At 40.4% G+C, this 27,277-nt stretch overlaps 1 protein-coding gene across 1 annotated transcript in view; it reads right to left on the bottom strand.

Annotated features, from left to right (window-relative positions):
• The window catches only part of GNA13 (G protein subunit alpha 13), a 40,968-nt gene that overhangs the window by 10,480 nt on the left and 3,211 nt on the right, over positions 1-27,277 (bottom strand). Inside the window, exon 3 of the mRNA XM_068530289.1 lies at positions 62-112. Within this exon, the coding sequence (XP_068386390.1) occupies positions 62-112 (51 nt within the window). The remainder of the gene's footprint in view (positions 1-61; positions 113-27,277) is intronic.

Here is a 27,277-nt window from a genome sequence, read left to right as displayed (position 1 = left end):
CCTTATCCTAACTACTGCTTTCAAATGGCAATAAACATAAACATTCAGTCTGAAAACTTACTGGTTCTCCAAGTTTATCCAAGTTATCCAGGAAATATTTTACAGATTCACCCTGAAAACAAGAAGAAAATAAATAGTTATTAGGGCTTAGAAATGGAAGACTTTGTTACAACAGTTTATATTAAACTGTCTGGTTGTACACTTAATCCAAATCCAAACATACTTTGTTTAGTCACCAATCTCAGACTGAGCAGCTAACCCCACTAAAGACGTATAAAATGTCTGCCTCTGGCAAAGTGCTACAGCCTGGTGAGGTTCACAGAGTCTTTACAGAAGCGATATCCCAAGCACCCATCCATTAGGACAGGATCACATGTACGTGTTCCGATATATCTGTGTATCCAAAGGGAAGATGTTAATTAAAAGGTGAAAACTGCTTTTGCGATACACATACAACTACAATTCAGGTGGGATTATTTCTGTCTACATTTTTCAATCAAGTTTATATCAAGAGCGAAGCAGGGATGAGGTGAGAACACCTAACAGGCAAGTGCCTAGACAGACACGCCTTTTTGCTCCTGAACCCTGAAAAACGCTGCAGGCTTCACCTCTCCAACAGGTCTTCTCTACCTGAGTGATCAGCCTACTCTCTCTGAGCCCAGATTTCTATCAGACCTCAGGCAATTTCCACCGTCTAAAGTGCATATGGGAATACATTCCTGAGAGGAAACACTCGCACAAAGGACAGGCAGGTGAGAGCAACCCGGCTGCAGAGAGAAGGGCTGTGTCCTAAGTCTCCCAGGGTTCTCCCTGTCCTGCTGGGTTTCTACCAGCACAGCACCTGTCCTGCCCGAAACTGCTACCCCGAGCTCCAGAAGGCAGTGCTTCTTTCATACAGAAGAGAATCCCCTGAAGATCTTGTCTGACTGCAGGTTCTGAGGGGGCAGGGGCGGGGCACGTAATTTCTGCAATTCAGGTGATTTCTGGGACCACAGTTTGAGTCACGAGGCCTTAAAGCAGCAGTTCTCAAAATTTTAGTCTCTGGATCCCTGCATACATCTTAAAATTCTTCAAGATCCCGAAAAGACGTTGTTTAAGTGGGTTATAGCTACCAATACTTACCACATTAGAAAGTAAAACTGAGACATTGTAACAAATATTTTACTTATTAATTCATTTAAAAATATCGATAATAAACCCATTCATGTTAATGTATTTTCGTGTAGCTTAATAAAAGCCAGTGAGACACTTCTGCTTCTGCATCTGAACTGCTACTACAGGTCGTTTCACCTGTAGCACATGAAGATCTGACCTCACAAAGAATGCTCATTGGAAAAGGGAGCATTTTAATAACCTTTGTAACTGCAGATATTTTTGTTTCTACACCAGAATTTGACAAATGGTAGTTTCTTAAAAGTAACGTCCCTGTGGAATGGAAAGCCTACCAATGACCTTTTTGCACTTTGTTACAGACACTAAAATTCACTGGTCTATCTTGTACTTTGAATGGGTCTTTCACCCACCCACAATTTTGTAACACCAAGCGCTGACCACACGGAACGTGGTGGGCAATTAAGTATACAGATCTTCCAAATGTTGGCATGTTTCATGACGTAACAGTAAGAAAATCATATTCATTAATATCATAATGATCTCATAAGAAGCCTTAAGGCTTGGGAAGTTGACAACCTAACAGTGGTGGGCAGATACAAGTTTTCCTAAATTCAGATTTTCACTTGAAAGCTCAAATTTTATAAATGGCAACAAATACTGTTATTTTCCTTGAACTGGCAGGCTAACTTCATTCATTTTCTAAAAAACTGCCTGTCAAATGCCCAAGTCTGAGTAAGTTGGTTGTTTCTTTCAAGTAAAAATGGTGTTCCATGAAAAACACAGTTAGTTCAGCTCCCGACACAACCCGTCACAAAAGGGCTTTCCCCGGAGACCACGGTCCTGCTGCAGAAGCGTTTTCAGGGTGCCACCCAAGCCATCATACAGAGTAGTACAGAGCTGTTGAAACTGAGATCTAAAACAATTTTTACTGCTTAATCAAGGATCATCTTCAGTGAAACTGGTGTGTGTGTCTTAAACTGCAGATGCAGAGCAGTGACGAATACGCCAACTAGTAGTGTGTTTGGGGCTGATACCCCATCTGCGCTCAGGCACTGGCTGGCAGCTGCAGCCCTGCTATTCTGTGCTATCGGTGCGAGTGTCAGCTTCATGAAGGGAAAGAACATCTTAAGTGACACTCTCAAGAGTGCTGAACATGAAGACTCCTTTTAAAGGGTTTCTGGGATCCCCAGTGGTCCACGGACCGCACTTGGCGAACTGCTGCCTTAAAGCACATGGTGGAGAGCGCGTACACAGGTGTGTGTGCTTGTGCTGGGTATGGTGGGGTGGGCAGGCCTGGCTGTGAGTTCCTCGTGACTGCAAAGCAGCAGTGGCAGATGATTCTGCTTTTTTCTGGACCTGGAATATTCGTACAGTGTTTATAGCACCTAAAGATGATTTTTAAGAGAAGGGAAAAGAAAAAGTTTCAAAAAAATTCATTCTGGGGTAATGAAGAGATTATTTGGTCAAGCCTGTAGGTGTACTTTGCATTATTTCATCCATTTTAATGAAAAACATAATATTTTTGTTTTTATGATGGATAACATATATAGGCCAAAGGGAATTTGGGCTTAATCTTTAAATAACATCGATATTTACTTACTGAGTTGTTTGCACAACCCAAATGAGGTTATATATTTAAAGTACTTTAAAAAGTAAAATTCAAACGAATATTACCAATCCTGTTACACTGAAGTATGCACGGTAGAGTCTCTTGGACAAATGTGATAAAAAGTAGTCACTCTGTTTCTGTATGAGTAAGACTTACAGAACTGTTACCCTTTCAGTAATGTGCATATTGAATACTTACATAATGTTAAATACCTTAAATGAAATTTAAAACATTTCAAAAGGGTGTTTTTTGACTGGTGTTATATGTTGCATTTATTGACTTTTCTTGATATTAGAATTAGTAAAATTCACTGTGGAAAACTTGAAAATTAGAAAAAGGAAGAAAGAAGGAAACAGGCAATAATCATTAATTCCACAGCTCAAAAATAACTACAGTTAACGCTTGAAGAGATTGCCTTCCAATCACTTTTTGTATATTTAACACTGTTGAAATAATATAGACAAATCTGCATCCTTATTTTTCACTTACGTAACTCTAAGTACATTTTAATGGTCAAAATAATTCCCAGTACTTATATGCTAAAAAGTTAACTAAAACCGCTAATCTAATGTTGGATATTTGAGTTATTTCCACCTTTTAAATAAGGTTTTAATATTTTAAAAATAAATAATGTTGTGTAAACAGCTTTATGTGCTCTTGAATTACATTCTTAATGATCTCAGAAGAATTACTAAGGCAAAGAGATCCAACATTTTAATACGCCTACTACTCACTGACACACAGGTCCTATTGATTCTCTCCTACACAACAGTTACAACACTGAGTATATGAATAGTGAAGCTATGAGGACGATAAATAAGCCAAGATCACAGGAGAGTGTTTTACAGATGCTTCTGTAATAAGCTAGAATGCAGACTCTCAGAGGCCCCACACTGTGCTGGCTGATGTTTATCACTTTAGGGACCCCAGAGCAAAGGAGCTCTGTGTAAAAGAGAAAATGACACGTTCCATGGCCAAATTGACAATAAAGGTTCAACTACACAAAAATTTATTTCAATTAATATTACTGTTTAACTAATGGTCAAATAAACGAAGGTTAAAGTAACCCTAAGATGAACGTATTATCGAAAGTAGCAAACCTCTTTCCCCCCTTTAAAAACTAAATGCTTACACCGAACTCATCATTTCTGAGGGTATCGGGAAATTGGTATACTCATTCTAGCGACCTTGCAAATTCACACAAACTTTTTAGAAAGTTATGAGTAGTACACTTCATAAAACTTTCAATGAACTTTTGCACATTCTAAGGAATTTACTGAACATAAAATGACACAAACAAAATGATATTTTACTTGATGCTACCTATAATAGCAAGATTTGGAAGTTCATTTTTCCACTTACTACGGGAATGAGTTAATAAATTTTGGCACACTAACATAACAACATAGTGTAAGTCATCAGGTAACAATTATTTCGATATAATCGCTACGTATGAAATATGTATGCCATTAAGAGCTAAATTAAAGCAGGGGCTGACAAAGCTAAGCTCCGCAACCCCTTACCCTACCACACGCTGCTTGTATGCTCACCCCTACACTCACTTGGCAGCAAAACCTGACCTGAAGTGGCTAAGACTCTTTACATAGTCTTTATTTCTCCTACTTAGTGAAACTGTTCAAATGTTTTGCTGCAAAAGAAGTGTGGAGGGACTTCCCTGCTGGTCCAGTGGTAAAGAATCCGCCTTGCAATGAATGCAGGGGACGCGGGTTCGATCCCTGGTCGGGGAACTAAGATCCCACATGCCGTGGGGCAACTAAGCCCGTGTGCCAGAACTACTGAGCTCGCGTGCCTCAACTAGAGCCCGTGTGCCGCAAACTACAGGGCCCATGCGCCCTGGAGCCCATGCACCACAGCTACAGAGCCCAGGCGCCCTGGAACCTGTGCAGCACAGCTAGCGAGAAGCCCGCGCACCACAACGAAGGGCCTGAGCACCGCAATGGAAGCTCCCATGTGCCGCAACTAAGACCTGACGCAGGCAAAAAATAATAACAATAAAAAATAATCATAAGTAAATAAATAGAAAAAAAAAAGAAGTGTGGAGATTATGTAATAAACAGTACATGCATTATATTATCTATCTGTAATCCAAAAAATTCTTAATGCCATTAATAAATGCGGACTCGGGGATTTATGATAAGAATAGTTCTGCATTACATATGCTTTGATTTTTGCTATTTAAAATATGGACAAGGTAACTTTGCAGTTCTGTGAGTGACTATATTCTCTTTTCAAAAAAGTAAAAAAGGAAAAATCATCCCTATTTGTTCTTCTCTTGGTATTACAATATAAATATAAAAAAGTATTTAAAAAGTTCTTTTCACTGAAGCTTCCCGATTTAACTGCATTCCCTAAGAGGGGATCTTAGATCTTTGGGGTTCAAATTATTACATACCTTTGTTTATTAGGAATTCATCATCTCACCAAAATCAAATAATATAACACAAATATGCACATGTTCCTGTTATTAAGTTTCTACTTCTACTGAAGAAAGTTTCATCAGTGTAATTTACAAAGTCCTTTGTGCACTTGAGACTGTATAAAATCTAAATAAAAACATTTTAATACATTTCACATATTTAAATGTGTGGATTATCCCTAATATTTTAAGTCCTAAATAAAGTGCCCTTTGCCTTCTCCCCCATCACTCGGCCAGGACTCAAGGACTATAAATGCTTTAAAATATTATTCCTATGAAAAACACATTTTGGTTTAAAATAACTCCTCAGTCAAAAAAAAGCTATTTACATCATAGGTGATACTACTAATCTTTGCATTAGTGAGGAAACTGAAAGTGGGAGACTTAAGAATAATCTTAATCATCTTTTAATGCACGTGGTGGTAACTCTTACTGTTAAGAGAAGAAGTTTAGCCAAATGAACCTATTCTGAAACAAAGCAGTTTTAAACGCACGCGTGCAAACGCACATGTGCATATGCGAACACACACATGCTATAAAAGGATGAATACTTTTCTGAATTAGGTAATTTAGGGGAAATTTCTTACAGTAGCTTTAAAGACCTTTACTGGAAAAAAAAAGAGAGAGAGAGAGAGAAAAAAATCTTTCACAACCTCAAAAAACAAAAAAAACCACCAAACTAAAAAATATAAAATGTGTGTTATTTGCAATTGAACCACGAAGGACATAGAAAGTGAATAATGGCATCTCTGTTCTCAGTAACCGAGAGCTTCTGCCCTGGCCTTTTGTCTGAGCGTTAGGCCCTCATGCAAATCCGACACCTTGCTCAGTGCCTGGTGCCTGGCACCTGGCGGCCTGGCTCCTTCCTCCCCAAGTGTCTGGTGAATGAAGTGTGAATAACCAGGGGATGATTCCCCTCAAATCCTTTTCCCTAACCGGTTCAGAGGTGATCGAAATCTTCTGGTTGTCTAATATTAACACGAAATCTAGTCGTTTCCCTAACACTGAGCCATCTGCAAGTCTCTAGACTTCTCTGGGCCTCAATTTAACCGTCAGTAAAACAAGGAAGTCGCGTGGTTCAATGCATAATCACCAGCGCTCTGCCCCAGGCAACAATTTCAGTTTGTACAACTGGTTTAAATTTAAGTTCTTCTTTCCTTTTATCTACATGCCTGTTACCCTTAAAGTCACTTTTGTTGTGACTCATTATTCAGGTTGTGTTGCTTAGTCTCCTGGCTAACACAGAAGTAAACAATTTCATGTATCGGGCAAGAAAGACCATGGGTTTAAGACTCACTCTGTTGGTTATGACTTGAGAGCTATTGTAACTCTCCTCAGTATGTTTTATGTTACTGAAGGGAATTTTTAATAAAATTCCAAAGAAAAGCCATTTCGCACTTACGACTTTTTAAGTTTAAGATGTTTTAGGTCATCCCTTAAAAGAGTTCTTTTTTCTCTGTTTGAAATACTGAGATAACTTTCTAGGTTATTGAAGCAAGGCTGAAGAGTCCAAAGTGGCACGGCACTCTGCAAGTTTTCCATATTTCTTTAACCTGTGGATATTTGGGTTCTGCCTAAACAAGGGCAGAGCAGCCAGTGGGCCTGGGTTCTACTCGCAAGACAGGCTCTGCTATTGACAAAGCCAGGGAACCCTGGTGAACTTAACTCAAGGATAAAAATAAAATGACAGATGAAATTAATTAGCTCCAGCATCCCTCTGAATTGAATCCCAGTAGTTCTATGAACCGTAATTTGTGTCAGCTTTACAGAGCTGAGCCTAAACTAGGAATGGCTTCAATGTTGTCCCCATTTACAAGAGTCATGTGTTAGAAAGATTGTCTTTGCTTGCAGAGACAAAATGGGTCAGGGGCCCTGAGTTTGAAGGTAACAGAAAAGCTGAGAACACAAATTAGAAAATAACTTCTATTAAACAAATGCGTGATCACAGGGAGACTTGGCAGTTTATTTGCACAGTTATCAAACAAGTGACAGATTTACTCAACACCCTCTTCTGCACGGCTGAAATATATAAAGGACAGGATTTAGAATGTACCACTTTAAAAGGATGTGGAGGGGCTTCCCTGGTGGCGCAGTGGTTAAGAATCCGCCTGCCAGTGCAGAGGACACGGGTTCGAGCCCTGGTCTGGGAAGATTCCCACATGCCGCGGAGCAACTAAGCCCATGCGCCACAACTACTGAGCCTGCGCTCTAAAGCCCGCGAGCCACAACTGCTGAGCCCACGTGCCACACCTACTGAAGCCCATGCGCCTAAAGCCCGTGCTCCGCAACAAGAGAAGCCGCCGCAATGAGAAGCCTGCGCACCGCAACGAAAAGTAGCCCCCGCTCGCCGCAACTAGAGAAGGCCTGTGCGCAGCAATGAAGACCCAAAGCAGCCAAAAATAAATAAATAAAAAAAAAAAAAAAAAAAAAGGATGTGGAATTTAAGCTAGATAGCCAAAGAATACACAAGAAATTATCTGCTTTTTTAGAAGAATATACGCATTTACTGGCAGCTTTACAGCAACAAGAAGGGGACAACTCTACTTGTACAACCTAGAAGAGATTTTAACTTCAAAGTCTTATTTAAATTTCTAAAGTCTACAGAGATAAGGCCCAACTTCAGATATTTTAAAAGCAAGGCATGCATATTCTAGAAAGCAATTTGGTAATCTGTAACAGGAGCTGTAGAAATGACCCACATCTCAGAGCTGCAGGAGCAGCACAAGAGCGACGGCGAATGCCTACGGTGGCAGAAGGAAAGGCTGGTCGAGAGCCACTGGATCACTCCTTTATTGCATTTCATACATTCTAGACCAGGGTCCTCCAACTATGACGTGCAGGCCAGACCCAGCCCACTGTCTGTGTTTGTGTGGCCCATCTAAGTAGTTGGGAAAAAAAAAAAAGTTAAAAGACTACTTCATGACATCTGAAAATGATATGAAATTCAAATTTCAGTGTCCATAAATAACACCACACCGGAGCACAGCCGTGCGCATTGGTTTACGTCCTTACTGCCTACAGCTGCTTCCCGGCCGCCGCCAGGAAAGCAGCCGGGACAGGCCACGCGTGGTGCTCTTCACTCTGCACCACGAACGGCGCGGACGCAGCTGTAACGTGAAAATGTCCCAAGTGTCATCAGCAGTGCAACATCATGACTTTTTGTTTTTTATTATTACAAGTGCACGTCCACCAAAACAAGCAGAAAAGAGGACCTCATGTGTCACGCTTTTAAGGCACAATGGAATGTGGATAATTTTGATATCAAATGAGATGGCCAAGCCCTGTGTTTATTATGCAATGACCCTACAGCTGCGCTAAAAGTACACACGGACATCAATACTACCAGATTAAGCACTCTACAAAATAATCCCAACTCCTACAGAAAAGCAACAGTCAGAAAAATTACAAAATTTTAAATGGAATAGCTCATCACAGAATTTCTTCACAAGAGGAAAAAAGTGAAAATGAGACTGTAGCTGATAGCTGACAAGTTTCCAAGGAGTTCGTATTTGTTAGCCAAGCAAGGACTGCCACGGACTGCTCAGCGGTTGTTTACTCAAGGGATCAACGCCAAGGGTGAAGTGACTGAAGAATAAGCCTGTATGAATAGGCTGTGTGGAAGAACTACAGATGAGAATATTTTCAAGGAAGCTGAGAAAACACTAAATCAGCACAACCTGAACTGGGATGTGTATTACAACGGACGGTGGTAAAAATGTGTGGAGCAGAAAAGGGACAAATTTACAGATTGTGAAGATGGGTTACATCATGTATTCTTCACCAGCAGGGACTTTGTAGGAAATACATTAAATCTATACTGTTACTGAACCAGTATTTTTTTTTTATTTATTTATTTTATTTATTTATTTAGTTATGGCTGTGTTGGGTCTTCGTTTCTGTGCAAGGGCTTTCTCTAGTTGCAGCAAGTGGGGGCCACTCTTCATCGCGGTGCACGGACCTCTCATTATCGCGGCCTCTCTTGTTGCGGGGCACAGGCTCCAGACGCGCAGGCTCAGTAATTGTGGCTCACGGGCCTAGTTGCTCCGCGGCATGTGGGATCTTCCCAGACCAGGGCTCGAACCCGTGTCCCCTGCATTGGCAGGCAGATTCTCAACCACTGCGCCACCAGGGAAGCCCCCTGAACCACTATTGTTAACGATGAATTTAATTCACTCTCATGGACTTGACCATCACCAGTTCCATGAATTTTTGTCAGAAACAGAAGCTAAATATGCTGACTCGCCCTATTACACCAGTTCGATGTCTTAGCAGAGGTAAGTTTTTACTGAGGTTTTTTGAACTAATGGATGAAATCGAATTTTTTCCGAACAAGAACCACCTTCAACCATTAATGCAGAACACTGAATGGCTTTTCAAAATCAGCTTTAGGGAAGACTTGATTACATTTCATAATGAATTCAATCCAAAACTAAAATGCAAAACAGTTTTTTGCAAACTTTATACTGTGGTAAAATCATTTTGACAATTAGTGTTACTGGAATCATAAGCAATGTCCAACTGCTTTATACACTTCCTTTGCTGTCAAGTTAAAACAGTAGGCTTCCATTCTCATGCAAATGTGCAGCAGATATACATTTCTAAAATCAAACTATAGTTCCAGCAACATCTTTCAGACTGTAATACACGTGTGTAAAAAAAAAAAGTCCATACTTCAAAATCCATTTAACTGTGCAACGACTGGAAATGGTAAACCTGCAATGTAAATGACATGCCCAGAGGCAAACATGGGGAAGAAGCTAACAGAATTCTCTAAATGTCTTCCAAGCAAAGTCTATGCTCAATTAAGACCAAATGCTTGGGTTTCCCTGGTGGCACAGTGGTTAAGTATCTACCTGCCAATGTAGGGGACACGGGTTCGAGCCCTGGTCCGGGAAGATCCCACATGCCACAGAGCAGCTAAGCCCATGAGCCACAACTACTGAGCCTGTGCTCTAGAGCCCGTGAGCCACAACTACTGGGCCCACGTGCCACAGCTACTGAAGCCAGCGTGCCTAGAGCCCGTGCTCCGCAACAGGAGAAGCCACCGCAATGAGAAGCCTGCGCACTGCAACGAAGAGTAGCCCCCGCTCGCCGCAACTACTAAAATAAATAAATTAAATAAAATAAAAATAAATAAATAAAAATAAAATAAATTAATTAAATAAAATAAATAAATAAATAAATAAAATGAAAATTAAAAACAAAACAAAACAAACCCCCCCCCCAAATGCTCACTTGGCAGTACCCATCTGTGTGCAAAGACACTTCCAAGGGTGGAACGTGTAAAATCGTTAATGGATGAACATTTGCACCTGATTGTGATAACAGGGAACACCAAAACCCTGAACCCTACGTAAGCAAAATGTTATCCCCCTTCCAAAAGAATACAATTCTTCTCATTAGTAAACCTATACTACAAAAAACCGTAGACAACTTTATTATGTTCTGAATTTCGTCAATAAAAAAATCTGTGCAAACTTGCTCTTGTTACGCTGATTTTTGTCTCTTGGCATGTGACGTCTAAAATATCACACCACCTAGCCCTTTACGGAAAGTCTTCTGACTCCTGTGCTAGCCGAGCAGTTCTTAATCTCAGCAGTGCATCAGAACCACCTAACGAGATCCTTGAAGACAAAGATCCCCAGGCCTACCGCAATTCTACCAAACCAGACTTCCCACAAGGCCCACGAGATGCGACCCTGAGGAGCCGACTCTGGCATCAGTTCAGATCTCGGCAGACAGCAGATTTTATTCAAAACTGGATTTCATATTAATCTTACCTTTTGATACTGATCACATCAAATCAGCTAGGGTTTTTTTTTTTAAAGCTTTGTAAAAATGCCAAGAATATTAAGAATCCAGATCAGAAACTTATTTAGCTTCATCTTATTACAAAAGTAGGTTTCAAGCAATATTTACTTGAGTTCAACTAGGTCTCACATGAAAAGCATCAGGCCTCCATTTGACATATTTGAATTGTGACATGAACAGCAGAATTAAGTCCACAAACAGCTTTCTTTCTTTCTTTTTTTTTTTTTCAATTTTTATTATTTATTTATTTATTTATTTTTGGCTGTGTTGGGTCTTCGTTCCTGTGCGTGTGCTTTCTCTAGTTGCGGCGAGCGGGGGCCACTCTTCATCGCGGTGCGCGGGCCTCTCACTGTCGCGGCCTCTCTTGTGGCAGAGCACAGGCTCCAGACGCGCAGGCTCAGTAGTTGTGGCTCACGGGCCTAGTTGCTCCGCGGCATGTGGGATCTTCCCAGACCAGGGCTCGAACCCATGTCCCCTGCATTGGCAGGCAGATTCTCAACCACTGCGCCACCAGGGAAGCCCAAATAGCTTTCTTTCTCTTTTTTAAAAACTGACTTGGTGATTCAGGCACACTTTATTTCCTGTGTTACTACCGTTCTAGCAGCCTTCCTCTCCATATTCCTAGAGCCCATTTTCAAATGTCCAACACAGTCCACAGCCTTCAAAGCTTAACTCCCAGAGATTTTTGTGGTTAAACATTAATGAACCTGGTACTCTAGCTGTAACACTGCTAAGCAGCTAAAAAAAGCACAAATGAGAACAAGTATTAGAACTGCTACTTATATTTTAGCAATAGGACCCTAAGGAACTTAAAACCTCAATTAAACTTATAAAATTAATTTGCTTCTGCAACAGACACCGAAACTTTGCGCGACAGGTAAATAAAGCAATGCAAAGTGTTGAATGAGGAGCACTCTCTTTTTACCTGGTGAACAGGTGAAAATTACACTTTGGAATGAAACAAGAGGCAACCAAATTCAATCAAATGCAAACTATGAGTAATGCAGTGGAGTTTAGTTTGCTACTAAAATGAACTACCGTTGCTTAATCTTGTAAAATGCCTGGAATTTAATTGCAGGCTGATTAGGTCAGTCTATAAATGGCAGAAAATTCACTGTGAAAAAATAAGTCAATTAGAAAAAAATAAGTGAATTAAAAAGCATCCCGGGCTTCCCTGGTGGCACAGTGGTTAAGAATCCACCTGCCAATGCAGGGGACACAGGTTCGAGCCCTGGTCCGGGAAGATCCCATATGCCGCGGAGCAACTAAGCCCGTGCGTGCACCACAACTACTGAGCCTGCGCTCTAGAGCCTGCAAGCCACAACTACTGAAGCCTGCACACCTAGAGCCCGTGCTCTGCAACAAGAGAAGCCACTGCAATGAGAAACCTGCACAGCGCAACAAAGAGTAGACCCCACTTGCCGCAACTAGAGAAAGCCTGTGAGCAGCAACGAAGACCCAATGCAGCCAAAAATAAATTAAAAAAAAAAAAAAAAAAAGCATCCCATTTTTATGTGTGGAGGCCCTTTTAGTTATGAGATTAGCATTACCTAAAATAGTTTTTTAAGAGTAAACATATTTCTTGAGAGTACAAGAAATATTAAAATTCAAAGGAAATCTATATTACCAAGACAATTAAGCAGTGAGAGATTCTCTTTTGAAATGTAAGTATACATGTGATTCTGAAAATGATGGCATAACTCGAAGTTAATATCCAGTTTCTCTTTATATAGAGAAGCAACCACTAGCCAAGTACTACAAACAGCAAACACTTCCTGAAGTACTAGTAAACTACAAAACAGAGCTCTGTGTTCTAAAATAGCTAAATCCAACGGTTTAAAGTGGTTCACACCCTTGCCATGCACTTTAAGTCCTTCCATTTGCAAGTTTGGAATATTCAAAGAGGAAAAAGAATCAAGACATAAAATTACAAATCTCTGTTTACTCCTTAAACTGATTACAATTGTGAACTGAACTGCCATATGGTGCTGCCTTGATTGCCGTAGTAAGGTTTTTGCATACCTATAACGTGCCTTTAATTTTCATCAGTCTTATAATCCCAAAACTAAGCCAGGTAGAAATGTTCTCTGAATATTCATTAGGCAGGCTTCACTATGCATATATTTGGAGAACATCTATTCAATAGGAAACTAATTAACTTGCTTTTAAAAGTGACCTAGAAGTAGGGTTGTTTTTCTTTTTTAATCAATAATTCATATTTTGTATACACTTGTAATTTCAGCCCTGCAAATATCCTGGTGAAGCCACATCTAAATAAGGAGGCTTTAAATATTCTATGAATAGACTCTGTGTAATATAAGCCTTTCCGTCTAGCATTTACTTATATATAAGGTTTACAGCAAAAAATTAAATGTCAAATATAAGTAAGGTACAAAATGGAAACATTTGAGGTCAAAGCTGGTTAATGAATCAAGACTCCTCATTTCAATAAGGACGTGGCTAGTAACAGAGACAGAAGGTAATACTTCTTACTGGATGGGTTCTGGGTCTCTTTTCCTCCTTAGTTTTTATTTCAAAATAAAATACAGTGGAGAGGCTGGCGAGCTCCACACACAGGGCAGGCATGAAACTCTCCTCCTGGTGCTCAGGCTCTCGCCATGCACAGCTTCACTTCTGCTTTCATTCACCTGCCCTTCCAACATTCTTGTTCTGCCTGGTCTTCACAAAGGACCTATTTTACTATTTCTTATCTTTGAGATGACCTACCTTTTTTTTTTTTTTTTTTTAAATGACTTTCTCTATTCATTTTTCTCTGGACAAAAACATTGTAAGGTATTGAAGTGACACACAGCATATGTTTAATAAGGGGATACTGTCATCTTTATCACTGAAGCATAAAGTACTACCACTCATGCCTGTTCTTTGGTTCACGAGGAGAAAGACAGTGTTTACTTATATTCAAAGAAATACAAGCTATTTTCTTTTGTTCTGTAGATAGGTCAAAATTAAGTAGACTCCAACTGAATGCACTTTCAAATTTCTTGCTGGCATTTTCTATGTACATCACTCAAAACTCCCGAAAGAGCCAAAATTAGTCAGTTACATTAAAAACCATCCAAACATTTGAAAATATTTTTCAAATTAAATACCTCTCCAAACTAAGATAGTTTATAATAGCCTAAACAGAATTTCAGAAAGAATACCTCTAAACAGTTAGTTTCAGATTTTTCTTGCATATAAGCTATAAAAACAAACTAGTGCACAATATTAGTAATCACAAATTTTTGGAAAGAAGTTAGCACTTTATTTTGTAAATTGCCGTTTTCTTGCCACTGCTCACAAATTAATAAATTCTTTTTTATATCAAGTTTTCTAATTAGACTTATCACCAAAATGATTCAAAGCTAATGATCTTAGTTTTCTAAGAGTACTCCTGTAGTCCCACCAAATTCCAACTGACATATAACCCAAAAGGTAAATGCAGTTTAATAATTCTACTACAGATGTCACAAAAAAGAAGGCCTTTATTTTACTAAAATGCTTCATCCTGGAGAGACAGAAAAAAGAGTTTGGCCATATGTCTAATAAGCATTTATAGGTGCTTATGTCTTACACTTATATGGTGTTCAACTTTGTTATCTTAAAGTATCAATTATTTTCAAAACCCTATATAAGAATTACAGCCCCTTCTTTAAAATACAGGTTTCAGAGTGGCAGTCAGCATTTCTTTATAAAATCTTATTCCCTGAAAGATTAAATACACCTTTTCAGTGTGAGGAAGGAGCTTAACACTGCAGAGGCGGGCTAGCTCTGACATGGTGTAAGCTGCCGCTCACCACGGCGGCAACACGGTATGATTTACCGAAGTATTTATTTCCATGTTACCATCTACCACCCTACTATTCATAAATACATATAGATGAAAGAATTTTCCATATAAGTCAAAAACTCACATCCATTTCTAGAAGAATGCCTTACCAGTCCTCTGAGAAAAATCACCTCCTCCAAGAAATGCTAATGGCACAACATTAAATGAACAGGATATAAAATTGTACAGAAACTACAGAAAAGTTTAACTCAACAGCCAATATCGTATTCAAATACTGGAAGAAAATACACCCAATTGTCAACACAGATGTCTTGGGGTGCAGGTATGGTGGTTAACTAGATGATATTCTACAATGGGCATACACATGTTTTAAAATCTAAATTAAAAAAAAAAAAAGCTAATTTAGATTCTGGAGCCTATTTCAAGTCAAAAAACAAAAAGAAAAACAACTTCCCTGTTTTTCAGTTTTCACATAATGATAACACTAAAAAGCTTAGAGTTTTGAACCCTGAAAAATTCCTCAAAGTTAAAATACTTTTTTGAAAAGGGTCAATCATACACAATCCCAACAGCATATAAAGAAATGTCTCGAATTCTAAAAGAAATGACCTCAATTGTTAAAAAAAAAAAAAGAATGTGCAGTTTTCCAACATAAGACATAACTTCCCAAATATAGTTTCAATTCCCCTGCTATCTAAATAGAGGGGCTCATACAAGCACTTTTTAACACCCAGAAGTCCTTGTGAACGCACACCAGATGGAAAGCTCTGCTCTGGGCTGATGTGCTGCAATGCCATCTTGAAATCCCCACAACTCAAACATTACGCAATAATCCACGTTAATTAACAAAGTAATTCTATGCCTAATATCACACCGCAGGTGACAGGAAAACCCAGACTTTGATGGATTTCACATTCAAGCCATCACCCCAAACTCTCCGCAGCAGAGAAGCTCCGCTCGGCAGCAGAGAAGCTCCGCACGCCACCCCTCACCTCCGATCAATCAGGTCAGACAGCAAAGACAGACATGCAGCCTGTGAATGTTTTACATGTTGATGAATGTGGGTAACAGCTCGTAACGTGTGCTGGAGTATCAATTCCTGTTTCTAAGTCACTACGGGGTTAAGTGTGTTATTAAGGGACACAGGGAAGCACAGCAGCAATTGTGACTCTCACACCCAAACTAGCTACGACCTTAACCTCGATGGACCTGGGTTTTATGTACAAAACGAAATGTACGAAATGTACAAAGCCAAGCGAACTGGCCTACCTGCCCTCCTAGGCCTCTTCTCAGTCAGTAAACACTTGCTGATTCTGCACTCTTGGAAGAGAGGCTACAAATGCAGCACTCTACTCCGTTTATTGTATCATTTGCAGCCACCGCTGGGTGACTTATCTGCTCCTCACTGGATCGAGAGCCTCCATGAAGGCAGGCCAGCCAGGCAGCTCCTGAGCCCCAGGGCCTACTCATCCCAGCACACGGTGTGGGCAGATACTCGACACACGCTTGCTGAAGGAGGGAAGGAGCAAACGAGCGCCACGCGGCATCACTGCTAAGTTACTGCCCTCGCTGCATAAGCAATGGTCTCAAGTAAACATTATTTGTGTTTGCCTGGCCTAACAGATTAACACTATCATTAACTGATATTAACTCTTCTTCTGAGAGCGAGATTCAAAGAAATTGGTTAATATAAATACAATATACTCTTAAACTTTAAAAAGGCTTGAGAAAACCCAACCTAGTACGTCAGGTGGGTTGAAAGTACTGCAGAAGGGAAATGAGAACAGTCAGCTTGATTTCAAGAGAACCTTCTCCACTTCCTCACCTCCTGTCCCTCACATCACCTGCCACAGTCAGCAGTAACCTTCCCGTCGTCCAGAATCAATGACCACGTCTGTGTTCACCTCACGAGACTTCTCAGCGGCGCGTGGTGCCCCTGACCATTTATTCTGCTTTAAAACCCTCTCCTGACTCCCACGGCATTACACGTTCCTGAACGCCTTCTACCTTTCTGGCCATCTCCGCTAGCATCTCCTCCTCCAAACAGTCTCAAACAGTTTGAAGGTTCCTTAAGACTCTTTCCTGAGCCCTAATTTATTTTACACCCTTTCCCTGAGTAACTGTATGCATTCTAAAGACTTTAAATATCACCTGAATACAAACAGCTCTGAAATTTCTCCCTCTAGCCCAAAGCTCTGTTCTAGATTCCAGACATATATATCCAACTGTCTACTTGATTCCTCCTGTATGTCTCAGAGAGCTCAAAACCTAATAAACCCAAACTAAAGCCTTACTCTTCCCCCTCAAATTTCCTTCTCACACGGTCTTTTCGTTTCAGCAAGAAGCACCACTGCCCACCTGGCTGTCAAACCAGAAATCCACGTCACTCTTGACTCATGCTTTTCTCCCTCCCCTCAGTCGGCCCGTCGGCAGCCCCGTGACTCCCCTCCCAAGTGTCCCCGACGCAGCTCCACGGCCACCACCTGACAAGGAGGGGCCCCTTCTGCAGCAGCCTCCCAGCTCTGGGGCTGCTCAGCCCCCAGGACAGCGCAAAGGCCCTCCTCCCTTCCCTCGGATTCCCACACTCAGGCGAGCCCCGGCCCACTGCAGGCCCTGCACACGCGGCACTCCTTCTGCCTGTGCAACTCTCCCCTCTCCTGGCCTGGCTGACCCTCTCCCACCCCTGGGGTCTCAACTTCAATGTCACCTCTTCTGACTGCCCTCTTGCTCTCTTGTTGCTTCCTCTTCTCCTCCTCCAGAGCATTTATCACAGATGGGATTATTTACTTGTTTGCATCCAAGATCAACGGCAACAAAGATTACTCTCATGTGGTTCGCTAGCAAGTACCCAGCCTGCAGAAAAGCACCTGACTCATTAACAGGTGGCCGGTAACATGTCCCTGAACAGCTGCTGAAAGCTGCCAGGTACCATGATTTCACTAAGGTTTAACTCTTGCTAAAGAGGAATATGTCTCCTGAAACGTGCTACCCAAGGCCTTCTTGCTCTTTTACACTTGCTCTTCAGTTTTCACATTTGAGAAGAAAAGAATTCAGATTATCATGATGAAAAACGGATACTTCTGAAGTGATGCCCTAAACCTTAATAACTGCGCATAGTATAAAATAGTTACATATAAAAATATCAAATGGATATGTATGTATACTCCTATCAAAAGAATAAAGTTCTACAGAATGAATTTTTTTTTTTTTAATAAAGCACCTTTTTCAAAAGAAAGCTATCTTACATTAAGGCCAAATGTGCAAAATACAAGAGATGGGAACCTTGGTTTCTTACTAGATTGTAACGCCATCTTAAAATTGATTGCAACATTTGATCATAACATAACAGTTTAAAAAGTCAAGAAAAAAGTTAAGTATAATTCTCCTTACCCTAGCCTAGACTTGAATGTATATAATCTATATGACGATTCAGTGTCCCCATCATTTTTGAAGCTGTAGCTAATAAAGGCAGTTTTACTGCAAATGTGGCAAGTCAGTACCAGTTAAAAATGGGAAATCATTTGTACTGCAATATTTTAACTCAGTAGGCTAAATCACATTACTCTTTTAAAAATATTTCAACTAGGATATATGGTATTTGCAGCTTTGTGAATATGAAGCATCTAATTATTTAGGTTTAAAAAGAATCACTAAAAATGAATTTAAGAGACCATCGGACGTCTGAACAGCAGACAAGTTTACCTGCCTGAAGTACAGGTGTGTGCATCCTCTCATCTGCGAGGCCTCGCGAAGCCAAGCTGGCCAGGAAACCCCTCATGAGCGACTCGCTGGCGACCCGGAGAAGCTAGCGCCACTACTCGCTGCCAGCGGCTTCTGTGAGTTTTTCTTTTACTTAATATCAATAAATGGAAACCACCGCACTACACAGTGTGAAGCCTAAATGCAAGTCACATGATATAAGAGGACAGATTCTCTATACAATTTCTAGTGAGGCAGTTCATTCTATTTAACAGGAAAATAATTTTTAAAAGATTACCCAGGGATCAAAAAATGGTAACCAGGATATTGAAAAGGAAAGCGAAAGTCTCTCACCCCCGTGACAGTGCTCATTACCCCAGCACTTCTTGTTTAACCTTTCTAGAAGGGAGAAGAGAAATGTCCTATTAACAGGCTAAATGCAGCTGTTGAAAGAACCCAAAGACACTGGGTTATTTTGGGGGACGGGGGTGATAATACAAGAGTTTTGTTTGCTGGCTAGCACTGTTTTTAAATGGCAAAATTAAAATTTCGTTTTCTTTAGGGGAGTAAAATTGAAATTTGTTTATTTTGCTCCATTATTCTTTTAGACTAATGTTTTCAGTTTTTTTTTTTTTTAACAAATGGTCAGTAGTTCTAAAATCTCTCAAAAAGTAACATGAAATCTTAAAAAAAAAATGACTCAGTATTTTATGACTATAAGGAATTTTTTAGGTTGGAAAAGAAGCCCAAATACCCTCCTCAACGTGAGTCCTCACAACACCTCTGCCAGGCCAGAGGCACAGGAAACGGCAAAGAGGGAAAGAGGATACACGTGTGCAGCGGGAGGGGCGCCAGAAACAGCCGAGCAGGGGGAGGGAAAGACAGAAAGCGGCACATTTGGCGAGAGTCACAGAGCACCTGCGCCCTCGCCGCGGTGACCTCACGACGCCGCCGGCAGGAAGACAACTTTGGCTAATTCAGACCACACATCTGAAGCGTCTCAGGAGCACGTTATCCAAATTAAATACTTCCGGCTAGAAATCTCACAGTGCAAACGGGAAAGATCAGTACTGGTGAGTCTCACCACACATCTATAGGCTGCCTTATTTTCAAAGCATTTTAATTGTCATTATTACATTTGATTCCTTAAAATTGTGTTTTAAAAATCATTTACAAATATATACAAGGACTAACCATAAAGATATAAACCTGTCATTTATAAAATGCTTTTTGTTTAAAATAAATACATAAGCAAAGGGCTTTCCGAACTGACATTGCTATAGCTGTCAGGAAGACAGATTAAGCAACATTTTTAAAAAGTTTGTATATTTGTCAAGGAAACGGAAACTATAGAGTCAATATAGTGAAAGATAAAGGTAAAATTAGCTAATCTGGGTCAGTATGGTAATTTATGTACGAGAAAAACAGTCAATATAAAATAAGTAGAGAGCAGACTTTCAAATGGACGTCACGCTGGGTGGGATACTTGGGGTTAATGTTTCTAATGTTAAAAGTTGAGAACATATCATCCCCATTTTCACAAAATGTTAAAAAGGTACTATGAAGAAATGAAGAGCCACATCATGAATTTTCGATCTGGAAACAAAGCACAGTGACGTTGGAAAGGAAACAAGAACTGACGTTAGCAATGAAAACCTCAAACCTCTCTTTGGTGCTGCCTTCATGAGAGATGCCAAACGGTCTAATGAGACTGTAAGTCATATTCTGCACTGTTTACAATTCAGGATTTTTATACGGGAAATCAGGTTCACAGAGTTAATCAAATCAAAGTTTACAGCACTCTATCTCTTAGGAAACTACTTATGGCTTGTGGATATGGCATATACTAGGGCTGTTAATGGCTAACAATAATAAAATGATTAATGTGTGTCGGGCACTGTGTCAAAGGCTTTACATGGATTACCTCATGTAATCCCTACAACGACTAACAACGGCAGTTGAATCATCCCCATTTCACAGTCGCAGAAAGAGAAAGAGAGCCTGGGGGACTCGCTCAATCTCACACAGTGAGAGGCAGAACCAACACGAGTTCTGTCTGGCCACTTAGTTCCACTTTATCGCACAGCACAGCAGAAAACCACATCACATTTTAAGGTCCCCACATTAAAACCAGTTGTAATAATGTTTTACAGTATGGAAAATAAATGAATAGATTTGAACACGGTTATTTTCTAATTTGTTTGGAAGATACAAAGTAAAGTTCCATGTAGCAAAACCAAGTATACAAGTCTTATGACTTAGACCAAAAACCAAAATAAATCAGAGAAGGGTAATTCTACTAAAGTATTCTGCTTCTATTGTAGACTAGTTGTGTAGGAAAAAGTTCACCCACTGCAGTGATTTAAAAATGTTTTTTATTCGTTTTGCCAAAAGAAGAGATTAAATTTGAAAGATTAAGATAAACAACTACCATCGCTGAAAGAGACTGGTAAATGTAGCCAAGGCCACTGAAGTCTAGTTTTCAAAACAAAACTATTTCCTTGATCCGTATCAGCTCATTCTAATAATGCTCTGCTAATGTGGATGTAACAAAATCTCTTAAAAAAAGGCATCTCGTAAAAAAAAAAAGAAGTTCACAACAAAGACTGAAGTGAATTGTCATACAGCTAGAAAAAAAACAAAATACTTTCAAAAAAGGAAATAAAAATCGCTGCTAATTTCCAGAAATAGGTACTTTCTAACTGGAACAAAAACTTGCAACAAACTACAATCTGGCATGCTCATAAGCAGAATGAAATATGTGACAACTACATGAGAAACACTGCAAAGGAATTCATAAAAATAACAATAAGAGTGCTCTGATACCTCCTCCAAACCAAGAACAAATCTGGGCAACTGTATACCAGATACGTGCCCATTTCAAAACGTCACTTTCCTGCAAAAGATATATGGCTGCTTTTCAGATAACTGGTTGCCATTAAACTTCTATGTTTCAGGGTACGTTAAAAACCATGTTCACTGATGAAACATCAGTTGAGGGCACTAGTACTTAGTTTTCAAGGAGGTGAACATTCAAACAGCCTTCACCCTGATGTATGGTGGTTAGGATAAACTGTATCTCTCTAACTTAGTATATTTACCATTACATTTAAGATTATTACCATTACCATTGTAACTATAATCTGAGTTCATAAAGTAAAAAAGGAATGGCACAAGGATACTATGGAAAGTTCAGAATATTAAAAACAACTGTGTGCGTACCGGTGCAGTGCTATGTATTTGTAAGAAATCCTTACATATATTTAAAATAACGTGCTAGAACTTAACTAGGGGAGTGTTAACTATCAGTGCAGAGTGTTGCTCAGAAGAGGAAAGAGCGCTGGAGGGCTTGCGAAACGGGGCTCTGCCGACGGGCAATCAGCAGGCTGAGGTGCCAGGGTCTATCCTGTCATCGTTTACTACCTCTGGGAGCTGAAGGAACCCCCTTGCCTCTGAATTTTTTAATCTGTGAAATGAGGACAACAGCCCACATTCCGTTTGTTTTCTTTTACTTAAGGATTAAAAGACAGTGTATGTGGTAGAAATAATTAATGTACTCTGAAAAGTACAAAGCAATTTTTGTAAAACATAAGGTATTAAAAAGTGATGTAATTAATTATCAGCACTTGAAGTAATTTTCTGGAGAAAGAAGCTGGCACCTGTTTTGGGCTAATATGACAAGATACGGCAAATTGGTTGGGCTGCTGCGTATCTGTGAAAGAAGAACAGGGACCATGCAATGCACGAAGTCCTTGGGCCATTATGCTTTTCTTAAAAGCAAGCTCACAAGTCTCTCTCCTGAGTTAGATCCACACTCTAGTAAAGAAGAGCAATAAAAGGTAATATAGGGGCTTCCCTGGTGGCGCAGTGGTTGAGAATCTGCCTGCCAATGCAGGGGACACGGGTTCGAGCCCTGGTCTGGGAAGATCCCACATGCCGCGGAGCGACTAGGCCCGTGAGCCACAATTGCTGAGCCTGCGCGTCTGGAGCCTGTGCTCCGCAACGGGAGAGGCCACGATAGTGAGAGGCCCACGCACCGCGATGAAGAGTGGCCCCCACTTGCCACAACTAGAGAAAGCCCTCACACAGAAACAAAGACCCAACACAGCCAAAAATAAATAAATAAATAAATAAATAAAATTAAAAAAAAAAAAAAAGGTAATATAAAAAGCAGCACAGTATTTTACAATTCCTCTTCAGCACCCAGAGTTCGGATATCCCACAAAAATAAAATCATGTAAACATGAACACATCAACTTGATATAACAAATCAAGAGATCTACTTAGGTGTGCATGTATATGTGTTACACACATGCACACACACACAAAATCTCACAAAGTTATATTAAAACTATAAGCACATGCCAAAACAACCTCTTTGTTTTCAATGTAAACAGTAGTACAGCTCTGGGTTTCCAAGGCTTGGATAACATGGAACCATTCTGACACTGGATCAAGTTTACCAAGAACAAATTCTATAGACCTAAATTTAAAAATCTCTACAATTCCTAATGTAACATATAATCCTTGTTATACAGGCTGAAATATTTCACCCTAAGCCTAGAATCAGGAGGTTTTTAGCAACTTGAAGTCAAAGTCCTTCTATGATTTTATTCATAAAGAAAATGGACGAAACCCTTCTCCAACAGAAAACTGAAAATAGTTTACAACTGAAAGTAGTAATTCACCCTTTAAAGCAAATCCTATCTAGTGTTAAAGAACAAACAAATGCCTCTAACTCTACAGTATTTCAAATCCATACTGCAGTGCAAACAAAGAAACAAATCTCTCAGCCCAAAGGGAAGCTCCCGTTTTACTGAGGCTCAGCTGCTTTTTTCAGCCCACTGCAAGAGGCTAAGTAGTTACTTTGTTACACAGACTGAGGGAAGCACTGCCTTCATGAGAAAACTAGCTCACCAGCTTGGAGAAGTGTAACTGTCCTCAAGCACAAGCTGTACTACTTGAGTAAGAAAAATTTAGTCTAACCCAAGGTACCACGATAACAAAGAAAATGGTTTCAGTCACAGGAACTGCGAAGAAAAGCCTGGCCATCACAGGAACTGTATTAATGCCGACGACGTTACAGTGTGTACAGAAAGCAGCAGTGTTCCTCCCAGGGCCACACACTTTCTTGTCCTGTGTAACCAGGGCTATGCGTTCTGCTTACATTCCTGAACAAGTAACTGTGTCACACAGTCCAGAACAATCTAACCGGCAGTGACTCCTGCTACACATCCCCAGTTGCATTGTTTCCCAGCCATCTCTTTAGTCCTCTAAGTTAGCAAATTCCCTAGTTACCGTCACGTGAGTTTTTCTAAAGAGAGGGTATCTCCTCAGTACAGTGGCAGGCTATGGTGAATGTACAGCCGAGGCAGAGCATTACAAACATTTAATTGAGACCTAGAAGAGACCACTTCTTAGGATATACTGTCCTCAGTGTGCTAGCTTATACAAACGAGAAAGGCACCATAAGCTGTAACAACAACGTGAATCTTTAGACTTTTCTTTTTCCACAGTAAGCTATTTAGCTTACCCACAATGAGACTAACCAGAAAAGGAAATGTTTGCCTTTGGGAACTAGGGAAAGAAAACTTTCATGTTTGCACCCAAAGTTATTACTAACAAACGAACAGCCTGCTAAAAACTAAAAACCAAAGCTGTGATATCACTACCCTACCCACGTCCCAAAAACTGATTAAAGGGCGGTCATTCATCTTAAGCAAAAAGGCCGTAGGGAGGCTTAAAAACTGCCTCCATTTTTTTGCATTTAAATTTGCATTAATAAATTTAATAATCAAGGGTTAGTTGAAACCAAAAAGGCTAATTTTTGTTATTTTATCTGCTAATTCCTCTCATTTCCCCAATGACTACTTTTTCTATCCAAGATTCAAGAATATACTACATTGTTAAACATAAAAAAGAAAAATTGATTCTGTAATACAAGAACTTCCCATCTCCTGGAAAATTAACAAACTAGCATACAGAAACACTCATGTTTCCCAGGAAAAAAATGAGGACTGTTTCTTTTTTTCTAGAAGAATATTATAATTCAGATCGTCTAAAAAAAATGAGGAAATAAAATGTGTCAGGCCCTATGCTAATGAGACAGAAAAAGACCAAAAAAAGGCAGACCAAAGGAGATTCTGCTTTAGAGGGAGAAGCAAACACAAACGAAAGAGCTAAAACACCAGGTGAGGCACTAGATGGGGGTCGGCACGCAGGCAGGCAGGCAGGCAGGCAGGCTAAGGAAAGGCATCCCCGTCCAGCGGGAGGACAAGGGAAGGCTCCCCGCAAGAGAGGTCGGGCCCGGCGGCACAGTGGCCCCGGAGCAAAGCCACCCCACGGCCTACGGCCTGCCACGGATGCGGACCACGGGGCTCCCCCCAGGCTCCCCAGGCAAGGAAGGGAGTTGAGGAAACTGCTCTGTTCTGGTTAAGCAATGATTCCGGCTGAATCTGCTGCAAAGGGCCCATGGACCACATGCAGTCACATTAAAATCTGGTTGGTGCTGTTCTAAGTGAAGGGGGAGACCCAGTAACCAGATACGGGCCTGAAGAACCCGGGCAAAGGGACTCTGTGAAGACGGCCACGGATGCAGAAGCCCAGGGCACGTGGGATTGGAGAGGTTATAGGGTGTGTGATGTGGTCTAATGACAGTGGAATCCTAGGCAAGCCCGCTGGAGTCCGGACTCACACCGAGAGGTTGCACTCTGCTCCAGAAGCTGTGGAGAACACGCAGAGCTTGCTGAGCAGACCTGGCCGTGTCTGGACAAGATCACCTGGGAGTCCAAGCAGGAGGTACCAGGACATGCAAAGGTGGAAAAGAGGGACTGATGCAAGAGACTTTTCGGGGCAGAAAAGACAGGACTCGGGGCTTTGTGTGTGTGGGCGGGAGAAGGAACCAAAGAGGCCTCCGAGGAAAAGCTGGAGTAGTTGAAGTGCCTTCCCAGGGTCAACAGCACGCCAAGCACCACGGGGCATCCTGAAGCCTGAGAGCCACTGATCCAGCGTACTCACTGAGCACCTACTACCTGTGCCAGGTACCATTAACAATGCCGAGGAGACACACGGGAAAAAAAATCCCTGTCCTCCAGGAGTTAAAACTAGATCTCTCCCTGCTCCTCTTTCCCTGTGTCTCTACCTTTCATCAGAAAAGAAGTATTTCTGGAACTCGTCTCTCCTTGTCTGTGAGGCCTTCTCTGCTCTGAAAGCATCAGCTGGCTCAAGTCAAGAACCTGCAGGTCCTCAGCCTGAGTGGTTTTACCCATTCGTTCTTAATGGCGAATAAATCCTCAGGAATGCCTTCTCAACAACGATGACCATGAGACTGTAAGATGTGAACGTTCAAATTCAGTAAGTGTCAGTGAGGTCCAACTTCAATTAAATGGACTTACGGAACTTCCTCACAGAGAACTTTACAGTACAGCCGTTTGTTTATTCACTGAATCAACATGTAGTGTGTGCTATTACAGATGGATGCTTTTTCCCCGACCTGGAAGGACGAATAACATCCTGAGAAAATTCATAGTGAAAAGTGTGGTTTGCTGAGAAAATGAATTTAGAAGAGAATAAGCAGCACTTAAAAACAGGAGGGAGGGTAAAGGGAGATGAGAAGGGGTGTGTGGAAGACAAAAATCAACCCCAAGTCGGAGAAGTGGATGGCAGTCACTTGTCAAGTTAATTCATAATTTTCAACATATAATGCTGCCAGCTACTCAATTTTAACAATTACGTGAGATTGCCCTTGCCCCTCATTAATGGATAAATTAACAGACAAGATACACACACCAAAGAAGAGAACTATACCAGACAATACATAATCAAGTGCTAGGCTGTATGTTACACACCGGGGCCATAATTCAGAGAAAGTAAAGATTCAGGTCTCAGTTTTATCAAGAGCCAACGTGAACAGTTTTCTAGAACTTTCAATTGCCAAGACTGCTGCTGAGCACAAACTGTAACAGCAAGGACTGCTGGCTGCACAGCATTTTGCAGCCACACCCAGAAATGCGAATTGCTTTAATGCCAGTGACATCATCAAACAACTTTCTAAGCAGTTTTACTTTTAACTGTCACTTTATTTTGATCACATTACAGTAAAACACTTCAGATCTGAACTCCCTCCAAACTGCATACAGCCTAGATGGCTATCATTCCTGGGATCTTTCCGGTCTTTGGCAAATAAAACCCTGAATACAATCAAAGCATTCACAATTAAATTACAGAACACTTGATTAAAAAAATCTATTTCAATCATTATTTTTGTATCTTTAACCTATATCAGATCCTTTTCCACTCTCTCTTCAATGTTGTGTAATAGCTACAAAGTCTTACGGGAGTCTCGTTTAAGACAAAGTAGATATAATAAATGTAAAATAAATTCTAGGTGATTCCCATGTGAAACAGAGGTATAAAAAATAACAGATTATTTTTGTTTTTTAAGAAGGAACATTTTGTAAAATGTGCTTAGAAGCCTTAAAAAATCACAGCATGCAAATATACAAAAAGCATGACTGTTAAACATTATTAAGGATTTTAACCTCTTTATAGACTAAATTAATCTAAATCATGAAACAAATACCTCTAAAGACTAAAGGTAAAGAGCACATTTGAACAATTAGGTTACTGAACTCTTAATCCAAGAGTAAAAGGTCAGTTTTTTAGAAAGATCAATATTGTTGCTGGAATTGGGAGGAGATTACTTCTAAAAGGAGAAAAAAATTAATAATTTGAAAGTGTCTGAGAAAATCATTATGATCTTACTTTCAAAAAGGAAAAATGACCAACTAATTATAACAACTTCACCAAACCTGTGGGG

This window comes from Eschrichtius robustus, chromosome 20 (genome assembly GCF_028021215.1).
Source record: "Eschrichtius robustus isolate mEscRob2 chromosome 20, mEscRob2.pri, whole genome shotgun sequence".
NCBI lineage: Eukaryota > Metazoa > Chordata > Mammalia > Artiodactyla > Eschrichtiidae > Eschrichtius > Eschrichtius robustus.
This window is presented reverse-complemented; position numbering and strand designations above follow the sequence as displayed.